This window comes from Cyprinus carpio, chromosome A2, assembly GCF_018340385.1.
Source record: "Cyprinus carpio isolate SPL01 chromosome A2, ASM1834038v1, whole genome shotgun sequence".
Classification (NCBI taxonomy): domain Eukaryota; kingdom Metazoa; phylum Chordata; class Actinopteri; order Cypriniformes; family Cyprinidae; genus Cyprinus; species Cyprinus carpio.
The window spans coordinates 18,602,935-18,617,607 of NC_056573.1; the positions used below are offsets into that span (position 1 = coordinate 18,602,935).

The 14,673-nt window shown below is 35.4% G+C and overlaps 2 protein-coding genes and 1 pseudogene across 4 annotated transcripts; 1 reads left to right on the forward strand and 2 right to left on the reverse strand.

Moving 5' to 3' along the window:
- Window positions 1-54: 54 nt before the first annotated feature.
- LOC109081217 (ELAV-like protein 1) lies at window positions 55-7,548 on the reverse strand. 3 transcript variants are annotated; one of them, XM_042776722.1, is made up of 7 exons: window positions 7,392-7,530; window positions 5,997-6,056; window positions 4,236-4,413; window positions 3,699-3,802; window positions 3,086-3,239; window positions 2,776-3,001; window positions 55-2,634 (listed from the first exon to the last, which is right to left on the reverse strand). In XM_042776722.1, the coding sequence occupies exons 2-7, from the start codon at window positions 6,030-6,032 to the stop codon at window positions 2,310-2,312; spliced, it is 1,023 nt and encodes a 340-aa protein (XP_042632656.1). In that variant the 5' UTR covers window positions 6,033-6,056; window positions 7,392-7,530; the 3' UTR covers window positions 55-2,309. The 3 variants fall into 3 exon arrangements, with proteins under 3 accessions (XP_042632656.1, XP_042632650.1, XP_042632660.1); XM_042776716.1 differs by lacking the exon at window positions 5,997-6,056 and having other exon boundaries at window positions 7,392-7,548; XM_042776726.1 differs by lacking the exons at window positions 3,699-3,802; window positions 5,997-6,056; window positions 7,392-7,530 and having other exon boundaries at window positions 4,236-4,398.
- A 283-nt stretch (window positions 7,549-7,831) lies between these two features.
- On the reverse strand, window positions 7,832-10,053 carry LOC109081211 (annotated as a pseudogene).
- Window positions 10,054-10,450: 397 nt separating this feature from the next.
- On the forward strand, window positions 10,451-14,489 carry pex19 (peroxisomal biogenesis factor 19). Its single transcript, XM_019096204.2, has 8 exons — window positions 10,451-10,593; window positions 11,006-11,097; window positions 11,243-11,405; window positions 11,510-11,595; window positions 12,257-12,427; window positions 12,602-12,760; window positions 12,930-12,974; window positions 13,066-14,489. The coding sequence occupies exons 1-8, from the start codon at window positions 10,533-10,535 to the stop codon at window positions 13,150-13,152; spliced, it is 864 nt and encodes a 287-aa protein (XP_018951749.2). The 5' UTR covers window positions 10,451-10,532; the 3' UTR covers window positions 13,153-14,489.
- Window positions 14,490-14,673: the final 184 nt, after the last annotated feature.

Genomic DNA, 14,673 nt, shown 5'->3' on the forward strand with positions numbered 1-14,673 from the left:
TTAAAATTTTTACCCCTATATTGATATTTCAGTTCACTAATACCAAGACACAGATTTCCAGATTTGCAATGATGCCCTATATTTTATTTCACAACTACATGTTAGACAGTAGCTCATAACAGATGTTCACTGTAGAATCAAAAAGTATTTCATTAAAAAGTTAAGACACTCATCAATATCAACACATAAAACCATGTACAATACGCTAAATAAATAAATTCCATTCAATAACCTTCCAGTATTTCCTACATAAATTAAGGCTTAAAACAAGCAACCATCCAGTAAACTCTACTTGATATTTCTCACAACTTCTGCTGACTCAAACACTGGGAGATTTTAATCTTTGAAACATTAGGATATCAAAAAAGATGGACCGAGAGAAGGTTACTATAATTACTACTAATTATTACGAAATCACTTTTTAATATTGCACATATGCCAAAACGTGCACAAAAAAAGAGAATGCCAAGGTTAAGTGTTTCATATCAATGACGTGTAACCAACATTGACTGTAAAGCTGCTAATAGGTTAACGAACCATGAAGTAACAGATGACACTGGTTGATCCAAGTATAGTAAACTGCTGCATATAACTACTTGACGAGATAGAATATAGTCACTGTACAAAAACAGACAATTAGGATTAAATGTCAGTCACCAATAATATAAATATTTACACACACAATACCAACCTCAAGTCTTGTAGCAGAGGGAGCATAAGAACTGTCTGTGCTGAAAATAATCAAAAATCTTACATGAGGCATCATGGAAAATTAATGGGTTTGTCTAACTACAGGAGTATTTATGTGGGGTTTACAAGCTTCTATTTGGAAGACCTCAGGGGGAGTAAAAGCTGAGGGGCATGACTGTACAACTGTGAGACTATGAGTGAGCCTGCTGTCCTGTTTCTAGCTTCAACTACTGCTCATCTACAGCTGAAAACCTCTAGAACAAGTTAAATATGAACCACTAAGGAAAGCTAAACAAACTGCACATTCCAGTGGCCAAAACTAAGTTAACCATCGTCAGTTAACCACGTTGTATATTTAAGATTCGGTCCAATGCCTGAAATATGAATATTAAAAGTCCTCAAAATACTCAAAAGCAATTAAAATGTGGTTATCTAATGTTCCTCATGAGGTCTTTGTGGACTAAAAACTCAAGTTGACTGCATCTATAAATATGGAAATAGTCTTGCGTTGACTTATACTGCACCTATAAATGGATAAATTAAAGAAAATAAAGAAACAAAACAAAAAGTTGAGCAAAACCAAATAAAATTTAATGATTGTAAATGTCATGTGAAACAAAATGAAAGAGTTCAAAAGGAAACACAAAAGCAAAAGAGTAAAGAAAACACAAAAATATCACAAGGCAGCCTTAAAAAGCATATGTATTAGTACTGGATATCTATTTTCAAATAACCAACCTAAACCTAAAGTATGTTTTAGCCTAGAGAAACAAAAACGAAAGAAAATGCAAACCATATACATAAGATGCTGATGCTCAAATGTTATTACTTTTTACATAAATACTCTGTACCTAGTAGATGTCCAAATCTTTTTGGAATATGCTTAGTGATATGCAACCTGCACCTCTGCTGGGGGAAGCTAAACCTTCAGTTCATGTCTTTGGTCCATTCATGTCTTAGTTATCAGTCTATTCAGAGGGTCCCTTGCAAAAAAAAATAACAAGTCAGTTAAAGATTTCCCCCTCACTGAACACAGGCTATTTATAGACAGTCTGCTTTCTTTTCTATTACCTCTTTTTCTCAATGAAGCACTCAGCATGCTGCATTTAAAACTCAGATTTTAATAAACAAATCAACTGTTGTGAGATGGATCATGAGATTCCTGCCAAACCAAAAAGTGCTACATTACTGAGGGCAAAGAGTAAAAACAACATCAAATTAAGGCATCGTAAATACTGAAGAGCTATGTAGGATGAAGATACTGACAAAAGAAAGACAAAAATCTGAGTTTTAAATCCAGCATCTGATGAATGAGGTGTCTGACCACATATGGCACATAGCAACAATATCAGGCTAACATCAGACACAAATTTGTATCAAATGTGAAATTGGTCAAATATTGGGATAAACCAGAACGCCTAAAAAACTTGAATTTGAAGCATCCAACAGCTTGAATCTTAAAAGAAACGAGATGTCTAAACAAGACTTAGAAACATGAACATTTGCGAAGACTTGATTACACTAAAAATAATCTTTTTTTTTCTTTTTCAAAACTGCGCCAATTTCTCTGGCTTCGCAGACAACATCCCTCTCCTACATTTTCCTGGCAACCCTACTTTCTATTTGTGCGACTTGCTTGTTTTGAACGACACTTGTAAAATCTTGTCCCCAAGTCGGTAGCCGTTGAGGCTAGCGATAGCCATGGCTGCCTCTTCATAGTTTGTCATGGAAACAAACCCAAATCCTTTGCACTTGTTGGTGTTGAAGTCGCGGATCACTTTCACATTTGTGACGGCACCGAAAGGCCCGAACATCTGCCACAGCATACCCTCATCTGCATCCTGGCCCAGGTTGTAAACGAAGATACACCAGCCTGACGAGGAGTTTCCAGGCATGTTAACTCCAGACATGCCACTCATGTGGTCCACACTCATTGGAGAGAACCTGAGGACAGGATATCACAACTTTCAGTTCATCAGATTCACACACACTGTTTTAATGACTAAAAAAAAAAAAATTTCATTTTTGGGTGAGAGATCCATTTAGGAATGATGTGGTAAGCAAGCAATATCTGACTTCATTCACCTGAATCTCTGGGCCTGGTGGTGGACGGGCCCCCCAAAGCGGCGAGGCGGTGTGTGGTAGTTAGGTGGAATAATTTGTGAGTTTTTCACTTGGTTGGGACTGGCAGCGAACTTTACAGTGATTGGCTCTGCAGCTCCTGGCGGCTTCTGCCCGTTCAAGTCCTTAATTGCTTCCTCTGCCTCTGCTCTCTTGTCAAACCGAATGAAAGCCACACCACGAGAGAGTCCTGCAATAAGGATAAATTGTAAGCACTTAAAAGCATACTAGGACATTTCAAGTGTGACAGACACATCTATGGATATCTACCAACCTGACGCTTGATCGACGAGGACACGGGAGTTGATTATTCTGCCATAGCGTGCAAACATTTCTTCTACATCCTTCTGCATCATTGTTTTAGGCAGCCCACTTATGTAAAGGTTGGCATCCTTTATGGTATCAGAGCTTGGCCTGGCATATGACACCTGCCAGGAAGAACAAAGTTAAAAGATCAGATCTTGAAGAAACACCTCCCCTGGAGGGGGATCATTAAAAAACTAAATGAAAAAAAAAAGTAGATACAATTTTTTCAAACTAAGTTTTTAAACTGTGCTTTTTTTTCCAAATAAGGAACACCCCCAATATGATGAAATTTTTTTTTTTACATGTTTATTTCCTTGCAAATACTAAATAATATTTTATAGAAGCAGAAAAAAATTCAAAAAGCATTAAATCAACCTGTAAAAAAGCAGACAATAAAATAAAACTCTTGAAATTGCTAGATATAAATCTTGAAAAGCCTGATAAAAAGGCCACAACCAAGATTCCATTAGGTTTGAGCAATTCAACAACTTTACTTTATTCGCGCTGCCTTGTTGTCAAAACCGGCGGTCTAAAGCAATGACACATTTAACTTTACACAAGAGCATCTTTTGTCACATTACCTTGATAGTTTTAGACTGTAGTCTCAGTCCATTGAGAGTACTGATTGCTCTTTCTGCATCACTAGGGTTAAGATAGTTAACAAATCCGTACCCTAAACTGTGGCCTAGAGAAAAAAAAAAAAAAAAAAAGGAAAACAATAAAACAAACAAAAGAAAAAAAAAGTTGAAACCATCCAAATACAAAGGAAAAAAACATCCTAATATCAAATGTTAAACTTCTGGGAAAAAAAAATTATGCTACCAAACAAATCCACAGTGACTTACACAAATGTGGGAAAGGCCTGAGAAAGGAAACTAAAAATAATTTGGGTTTTTTTGTCTCAGCACTGAAATGAAGGCTACACAATTGTAAAGAAACACTTAAGTGCATCTGAAGTCGCAAATCTTTTAAAAACGTTTTTAACAACATCACAGCTATATGGAAACCTCACAAATAAAGATACTGCATCCCTAAAGCATATTTTCTCAGATCTTCCTCAACACTTTTTTTTTTGGTTTAATTTGAAAGCAGTGTGCCAAGTGCTAATAAATACTTGCCTGCTACTTTGTCCCGAATAAGTTTAGCAGACTCCACCTCCCCAATGCTGCTGAAGAGACTCCGCAGCTCATCTTGGCTCATATTCTGAGGCAAGTAGTTCACGATGAGGTTTGTCTTGCAATCTTTAGGCTCATCGGCCATGTGATCTTCGTAACCGTTCGACATGTCATAGGCCTCCTGGAAATAATAAAAACAAGCTTCTGTGAGGGTTATAACCAATGAAAGCAGAATTCAACATTTAATTGGTCTATTTAATGCAAACTCATTGTGCACTCATATAAAACCCGGGAAAATGCTGTAAATAGTATTACTCATGTCTTGCTGTTGATACCTGACTGTTTTTTGCATACAGAGACTCAAAATTAGGCCTAAATCTAGTTTTTCACTTACTACAGCTGTCAACAAAAAAAAAAAAAAAAAACATACAATTAAAGAAAATTAAATTAAAAACACTACTATTCATTTGTGGAAGATTACATTAACATTATAATACTTAAAAGCTAGCCTACATATTATTGCCTTTTTCCATTAATAATGGGATGTCCCATTAAATATATATTTTTTAAATAATGCAAATTACGTTTGTGAATTATGTTTTATATTTTTCTCTAGGGTAGAAATAATGCATCTGTAAGAGAGTAGTTCTTACAAATGCATCAGTGATTACACAGAAAACATTTTATTAATTTACATAACATTAATTCCACATTCCCACTCTACATGACGCAAATAAACAATAGCATCATGCATCTGGAAAAAAATGGGGGGGGGGGGGGGGGTTTATGGGGGATGTAGCAGAGTAACACACCAACCATAATTAAATACCTTCAACCAGGAACAAAATACATACTTTACCTCTGTCTTACTAATATGTAACCTACCAAATCTGCCTTTAACCAGTTTGTTTCCTAAATTTGCAAGTCCAATATATCACAAAAATTAACTTAAGTGATAAGAATATATACCAGGCTAGGATTGCAAAAAAATAAAACCAATATGAGCAAAAAGACAGATATACAACTATCAGTTGGACTGCTGTTATTTTACAGGCTATGATCAACTCCACCTCCAGTAGAGTCTAGCTGAAACTGGACGTGACCAATTTAACTGACAAAAAATAAAAAAGTTAGTGTACATTAAAAAAAAGGGGTATTGCGTGTCTAATTGCACTTTATCAAGGCAAGAAAATGGTCACTAGGGTGACCGTGATTATTCTGCTATCGGACAGTGTTCCATTCATGCTAGAAGAGAGGTCTTATTGTGTATTCCACACAGGTAGCCAGTCAACCTTCAAGGCTGAAACAAACAAGCATTATTACTGACCCTCCTACAACCCAACACTGGAAGTTTTGATACATCGGTCTGAATCGCTCATAGAAAATTCAGGCTCTCTATCCAACTACTTCAATCATGAGCTGGTCCCTATAAGCATGGTTAAACTTTGCAGCATTTGCCAGACCAAATACCTTCAACTGACTTTATGCAACACCTAATAAGATGTCTAGTGCATCTAGTTAAAATTGTCTAATTATATGGAAAGGATTATTATTGCTGCCTCGATTCATAACAAACATATTACCTCAGATGAGAGCATTAGACCTTAAGTATTACTTGCTTATCACACAGGCTACAGCACTACATGGACGAAAACAGCCTACAAGCACTAAACACCACTAACTCCTGCTTACAGATTCAGTATAATGATAAATAAATGGTTTAAAATCCACATTCAGTCCCTGATGGACGCAAATTCTACTCACTTTTAAGTATCTAACGTGTCCCCTTCTGATTGCCATGAAGAGCCGTCACAGATCCCGACTCTGAAGACACCAAAAACAAAATAAGGTAATAAAAATACACGCTGACGAGAAGGGGTGGTAGGGAAGGTATGGGCAGGTTTGGGGGTTCAGAGTAAAATAAATAGACTAAAATAAAAGAAGGCCAAAAGGATAAGATGAGCCACCTTCTGATATAACCTGTGGAAAAAAGAATAACAACCATCATCTATTAAGAGTGGTAGTTTCAGCGTGTATTTTTAGCACCTCACTTTGAGTCTGTCCTGCCTTCAGAAAATCTCTGTGTTGATATTATATACATGCACTACTTACAACAAAAAAAATCTAATTTAATAAAAAACAAATTCACCTTTATTTTTGCTTTCATAAACAAAAAAAAAAACATCAAGAATTAAGATGCTACAGTGTAAATACTAACTTAAGAGTTTAACAACAAACCTTCCTGTACTGCACTATTCATAAAAGGGCTGTTCACCCAAAAAATAAAAAATGTTTCACTGTTAATTATATTCTTAAACAGAAATCAGCATGTCATATAAATCTACCCAATTATGTGAAACAATTTTTGCCTGCTCAAGTAATAATAATGATGATGATTAAAAACATATTTTAACACAAAATTGCCGATTAACACTAATACTTAACCTTGACATACAGCTTGTAAAAAAAAAAAAAAAAAAAAAAAAAAAAAAAAAAGTGCAACAATTTGTTACAACTAATTGATAGCATAGAGGTCGAAGAACAATTGTTCAGGGCACAGTTCCGTATAATTTCCCACGTTTCATTAATTTCATTCATTCATACAACATACATTAGGGCGGTTGAGTTTATTAACCTTATCAAAATATACTTCTTGAATAAATACTGACCACACTATTCAGGCATTCGTAGGCTGTTAGAAAATGAATAAAATTGAAAAGACATTGTAATTCTGCCTAGTCGTGTGTGCGTGAAAATTACAACTAACGTTACCCCGCAGCAGGACATCGCTCTTCCGGTCACGCTTATCTAGATTACCTCGCCATTGTTACGGTTTCGTATCATAGCTACAGAACAACAACCCTGCGGCATTACGCAGCATGTTGGTAAAGAATCATCGATTCAAAATTAGGTTGAAGAATAAAATCGCACACAACACGAGGCCTCGTTCCCAACACCCCGTCCCCATATTTTCGCGCTGACTCGCTCTGTGAATCCCATGCAACTCTGGAGTTCAAACTCGAGCAAGCTGCGCTAAGGGGCCTAACCCAATTAAAGCCAGGCCTCGAACACCGAAAGAACTTACAAATGTTACTAAATGCTAATAAACATGTTCAATATACCAAATTCAAACGTTTAAATCTATATCTGGCGCCTTACCAACTTCACCGTCTCTCCGATTCTGCAGTAGAACGAACGCACGCGGAGCTTTAGCAAAACGTGGCTTTTTGGCGCTGCGCTCTCGTGACACAAAAACACGCCACAAGGGAACTCTGCAAAGGAAGCGGAAGTCTTAACCCCTCCCACATAAGCCATTCAGACTCAGATCAAGTCACTAATAATAAAATCAGACATTTTATTCGATTGTATCAGTTTTATTGTGCAAAGTAAAACGCCCTTGCTGTGCGTGCATATAAAATATTCCTAGAAGAACAGGTATTGTGAAGAGATACACTAGTTTGAACCATAGACTGTATAGCTTAGAACTGAATGATATATCATCAAAGTAATTAACAATAATAATAATAATTATTATATATATATATATATAATTATTAATGCTTGCACATTTTATATATATATATTTATATAATGTGCAAGCATGCAGAAGAAAAGTCACAAGAATTTGATTCCATAAGTGCCTTTTTATTCTTGGTCCAGGATTCGATACTCTTGTGGGGGTTGATGCATCATTAGTTGTGCCACTATAATCCCAGACATTAGCTGAAGACAGAAAGGTCAGAGATGACATTAGAAATCTTGAAAAGGATCAGGGCATAAATTAATTATAATATAAATCACAGAGATCACCAGTAAAAAGAGAACCACTAAAGATATTATAATGATGATGTGAACTGCAAGCAGTAACTTCTCCTCAAGTTTAATTTGACAGCCCTAGAATAGAAAAAAAAAATACAATGTGGAATCTTTCTCCAAACACAAATCTAATTTAAATTAATTAACAAATGAAGCTTAATTTACCAGTGTTAAAGAAATATTCCAGGTTTCCATAAGATCTACTGAAAACATCTGTAACCATTATGTGTATTGATTATATGATTATATGTATTGATTTTATAACTCCACAGCTGTCAAGACATTTTGTTTGTTTGTTTTTACACAGTGAGGTGCAAGATTGTTTTTTTTTTTCTGTGATTATTTAATTAAGTATAGCTAAACTTGCATTTCACCCATAATACTCATTTTATGTCACAATGAATTGAAAGCAATGACAGGTCTTTTCATCCATATTGTGACATACATCCAAGTGTAACAGATAATTACATTTTTTTACTCAATTTTTCATCAGCTAAAAAAAAAATCATACATGAATGGATCCTTCACAGTGAGATATAAACTGAATTAAAAAAAATATACAGGGTGAATTTTCATTTCATGCTGACTGTAAAATTAAGCAGAAAAATATTAATTTAGTATCTCATTAAAAGGGTTGCTCAAATGTAATTAGTGTCTGTACCTCATTATATAGCAGCTGGGGTGAGTCTAAAGTCCCACTGCAGGAGTGATAGTTTTTGTTGCAGCAGCTCAGAGGAACTTCGTATTTCCCACTATGATTAAATCAGGGTGTTTCCAACCAGTCTGTGTAGTTCTTAACACCACAACCGCAACTGTAACAAAACAGTGAAACAATCTGATTTTACCAAAAAACACAAAAATCCTCAGGATTATCAGGATCTCGGCTGTTACCACTGTAGTTCTGGAACACATCTTTAAGGGGAGCCAAGTCTACATCAAGCTAAAATAAAGATGTTTAATGTCAAAACCATTTCAGTGAAATACACTTTACTTTTATATAGCCAATAACATAAAATTACTATCACCTTCCCTTTATTAGTATATGCCAGTGCTGCAGTAGTACCCATGACGCACCACACAATGATGAGAAGATACACAAACTGAAACACAATAAATATACAAATGTGAACACCACAGTCCATTCAATTATTTGTTTTTAAAAAGGATTTTTTTTTCATTTTACCAATCCGTGTCCACATGAAGGTTTTTTGTTGGACACCACACAGCCAATGCATCCACTGATGAAGAGGATGACTCCTCCAACAACAGCCAGCAGTACAGGGAGAATTATGTAAAAGCTACTAAAGAGCACACCGTAAACTCTGTATTTATGCAGCAAGAAAGAACCACCTAGACCTGTAATTCCAGCCAGCTGTAAAAAGTGGAGAATGAAGGCAACTAAAACAGTGAATGCAATGCAACTAAAATGAATGCAACTAGAGAATGCAACTAAAACAGTGAATGCAATGCAACTAAAATGAATGCAACTAGAGAATGCAACTAAAACAGTGCATGTATTTCATTAATGTCATCTTGTCATGTGCCATATGTGTCAGCAGTCATGTCATTGTAACTGAAAAACTAGGGCTAGTTGTCAGTTCATTTTGTTAATATTTCTCAGGGACATTTATGAAGAACAACTTGTCCTGAGAGCACAGTTAAACACACAATTTCAAATCTACCTTCATCATTGCTGACTCTTGCCTGAATGTATGCTAAAGTGCTTTTAGCGTGCTCTTGTTTACCTAACAGCTATTACAAAAATATGATGATATTGGAATTTAGTTTATAGAATTCTCAATAGCTAATATAACATAAATGTTCTTATGTTTTAAACCAACATACAAAGCCCCCTTTAGAGAAAAGAAAACATGCATGTACTGTAACAAATGCATTAGGATTATGACAAAGGACAAGAATTGCATGATGATGACAGGCTCACCAACAAAAGTAGAGAAGCAATCTTAATAAAAATTCTGAAACCTCTTCTCGTTAAAGCCAACATGGTTCTGCCTTAATCGATTCGTGTGCACGCGAGATAATCAGTTCTATCAGTCTCTCGGTAGATAGATAGATAGATAGATAGATAGATAGATAGATAGATAGACAGACAGACAGACAGATAGACAGATAGATAGATAGATAGATAGATAGATAGATAGATAGATAGATAGATAGATAGATAGATAGATAGATAGATTTATGACACATTAATTAATAATTCAGAATAATGGCTCTTCAAAACGCATAAAAAAAGAAAACCAGTAATCAGCAACCATGATGATAACAATTACTGAAATGTAAATTATTTTTGAAAACGAACGCAATTGTTATATTTGCAGCATACTTATATAAAATGTTACATTTATGTTGCAATCTGATAAATGCCAAATAAATAAATAAATAAATAAAAACGTCAAAGCTGCTTTTATTGGACGTCATTATTTTGCGACACATTTGCATTTCTTGTCATTGAAAAGCAAGATGGCGTCAGCATCGGAACATCAGGCTCCCGCGGACAGCGAGCTGGATGAGTTATTAGACAGTAAGGTTTGAGGATGGCTTAAATATGAAACTATCCACAGTTATACTGTGCAAATGTTTTATCCTTTAAATAAAGTTACTCTCTTTAGTGAACTAGCGTTTAGGAAGCGGTTGTCACAGTGCGGTTGCTGCTACGCTATTGGTCTGGTGCTTGCGCTTGTCACAGTGATTGAAGTTTTAGTAACAGGAAAATATTAGATGTGCATCAGTTAATAAATTAGAGTTCGTCACGCTGTCTTTTGTATAGTCTCATAAAAACTCGTCAGTTATGTCCAAGCAGGTTTTGTATCTTAACGGAGCTTATTATCGGAGCTGCTGTGTTTGTACTGGACCACTAGCTAGTTGTGCATCAGTCACGTGCCATCAAAACATATACCCTTGGTACTCCAGTGTAAGTGTTTCCTCAACTGCAGGTGCTCTTGATGATTTTGACAAGACCAATGTGCCTCCTGCGGCCCCTGAGGCCCCCACTGCCCCTGGTGCAAGAACGACGAGTGATGAGAAGGTAATAAACACGTTTATCCAAATAATGATCAGAATAACATTGTATTATTTTTCCACAATTTTCTAGGCACTCTTGCAGTTCTACAGAGTTGGTTCCATCATTGCTGCTGGTTAATGTATTTGTTTTCTGTTCTTTTCATCCTCAGCCTCCTCTGTTGGAGGACAGTAAGTTCTTTGAGTCTCTCTTTGATGGTGAGATGGCCAATCAAGCGCGTGAGGAGTGGGAGAAAGCCATGGCTGAGTTAGCACAAGAAGAACCTGACCTTCTTCAGCATTTTCATAAGCTGTCTGAAGCAGCAGGTAAAGTAGGTGAGTGATCTCTATAAATGTTGGATGAAGATATGCAAGTTTAGTTATTTGCCTATTTTCCAATTGTTTTGACTATTCGTTTTTATTTTTTATTTTTAATTTAGGCACAGATGTAGCTTCACAACAAGAGTTCACATCCTGTCTTAAAGATACCCTTAGTGGTTTGGCGAAAAATGCAGACAACCTGCAGGTAATCCCACTTGGAATTTCTCCTATTGGAATGTAATTGAAGGAAATAGTGGTTTTAATGATAAACTACAAATCAAAAGTTTGGGATTGGTAAGATATATATATACATATATAGTTTCTTTCCCTTACAAAGGCTCCATTTATTTAATCAAAAGTACAGTGGTACAGATATATATATATATATATTATATATATATATATATATATATATATATATATATACACAGTATATATAATTTAAAATAATTGTTTTCTATAATTGTTATAAAAGGTAATTTATTCCTATGATGTCAAAGCTACATTTTAACAGCCATTAACCCAGACATCAGTGTCACATGATCCTTCAGAAATCATTCTAATGTGATGACTCGATGATCAAGAAACATTTCTTATTCTTATCAATATTGCTTAATATTTATGTGAAAGCCATGATTGTTTTTTTCAGGATTGTTTGATGAACAAAAAGTACAAAAGAACAGAATGTATTTGATCTTTACTTTCATATTTAATTAATTTAAAGCATCCTTGTTGAATACGTTTTCATTAATTTCTTTTTTTTTTCTTTTTTTTTTTAAATCTTACCTACCTCAAACATTTAAATGCTAATGTATGTCAGAAGATGTGTAATGAAATGTGATGAACATTCATAATTTTACATGCAGAGTGCAGGACTGGCTGGAGATGATCTGGTAAAGACCTTAGAGAACCTGGGATTGAATGAAAATGGGGAGGGAGGAGATGATGGCAATATTCTCCCATTAATGCAGTCCATCATGCAGAACCTCTTATCCAAAGAAGTGCTATACCCTTCTCTTAAAGAGATAACAGAGAAGGTGAGTTGTTTACAGCATCTGCATGACTGTCTTAATGACTGTCCTACTGTTCTGATCCCAGTGAAGCTGTTATATGCCTGCCATTAATTAAACATTTCTTTTCAAAAAATCTTTCAACACATTCCATTTAATATTTGGGGGGGAAAGTACTAATATGATGCAATTTGCATTTAGTACCCTGCATGGTTGGAGAGCAACAAGCAATCCCTTCCCACAGACCAGTTCACGCGGTATGAGCAACAGTACAAAATAATGGGAGAAATATGCAGCCAATTTGAGAAAGATGGAGACAAAGACAGCACATTTGAAAATATTCTGGAACTCATGCAGAAGGTAGAAAGCATGCATTTTTTAAATTATTGATTTTTTTTGTAAATAATTTAGGGCCACCTTTTTATTCTGCTTATTTTTTTGTAATGAATTTTAAAAAATGCATATTCAGTTACCTTTTTCTTGTACCTTTTTAACTTTTTGTTCATGGAAATAATGTCTAACCCCTTAGCTACAAGACTTGGGTCAACCTCCAAAAGAGCTTGCTGGAGAGGCAGTGAGTATTTTCTTTCTTTCTTTCTTTGTTTTTTAAATAACAGTTAGACTATATTTACATCAATCAATGAATCAACCTCTTGTATTTTCAGCCTCCTGGCTTTAATTTTGACCCAGAATCTCTGCACCTTCCTGGAGTGCAAGGAGTCCCAGGACCAGAGCAGTGCTCAATCATGTGATCTCAATGAGGTCAAATTAATGTACATTTGAAAACAATACAATTTGGAGCTAATTATCTGGACCTGAGTTGGACACAGTTGAACATGCTCCCTTTTCAAAGGAGTTTGCTTTTGTGTCTGCACTGAAACTGTGATGTTCACTACATTAATTTTACTTCGTAGTTCTCTATCCACAGAGGTTCTTTTCATATTCATCCCTAATCCGTTCACTGTCCTCACTGTAGAGCAGCTCGTAATGTTTTGAGTGAAGTTTGATATCTCAGTGTGCTGACAGCTTGGTAAAAATCAAAGTTTTCTGAATTTTGTAAAGGTTTTACACTTTTACTCTAAGCACATTTGAGAAGGATTGCAGTGGATTGTATTTTGAAGAATTAGAGACAAATATGTGGAGCTCAAATGGACAGCAAAGGTAGTTACGGTTTGGTTGGTTTCGTTTTATTTTTAAATCTCAGAAGAATGGTCAGGATCTGATAATAGCTTCCATCAGATTGATGAATTTATTGAAATTATTTTAATTTACAGCATAATGTCCATTTATTCTCACACTATATCATATATACTATTTCTTTGAACTAATCTGACCAAAATGGATCTCTCAGATGAAAAAAACTAACTGCAGACACTTCAGAAGCAGGCTTATCATCATTCTTTGACCCCTAGACTGCATTTGTAATTGAGTAGAATAATTCTCTCTCCCATTGTCTTCTAATGGTTACTGTATCTATCTGCATATAGAGCAGTTTGGAGTGTTGCCATGTAAATCTCAATAATTCCCATCATTCCTATGGTGGTGCCTCTTTGTGATGTGCTATTGTCACAATAGTCCTAATTTGCCTTGAATATTGAAAGAATAAAAGAATATTGTTTCGTATTTTAAAATGAATACTCTGTATTAACATTTAAAGAACATCATGTTAAATCCCAGGATTCCTCAAAAGTGGATTAAAGTTTGTGGTCATTGCTTTTGAGGGGATGTTTATATGGATCTTTTATGCAAACAGGTTTGAATGCGTAGAAATGGGATCCTTTCACAGGAGCAAATGTGGAATTGTTAATAAGTTTTGACACATTGATGACACATCTCATTGGCTATATATCAGTATTATGTGGCCAATATAAAGATTATGAGAAGGATGGAATGGGCGTGCAGATGAGCTGGATAAAACTATGTAACGGTTACAACACTCAGGGGTTGTGCAAACACCCAAGCACTTAAATTAGCTCATCAATATTCTTTATCCTGTGTTCCCTAAAATGTAAAGATCATTGGTCTTGTCATACCTCACTGTATGAAAGAACTGCAATTTTCAAAAATCTAAATAAATGTTAGAAACTTACAATGTTTTGTATTCTTTGCCTGACCAATTTTATTCCTGCTACACATAAGTAAAAACACCACTCTAAACCCAATTGTCCTGATGACCCTGTTATATATATTATATATTTGTAGGTAAATGCTCAGTTCTGTTATGACGGGTGTCCAAAGTTGGAGCAAAACTCTGCAGGACACCCCTGTGTTAT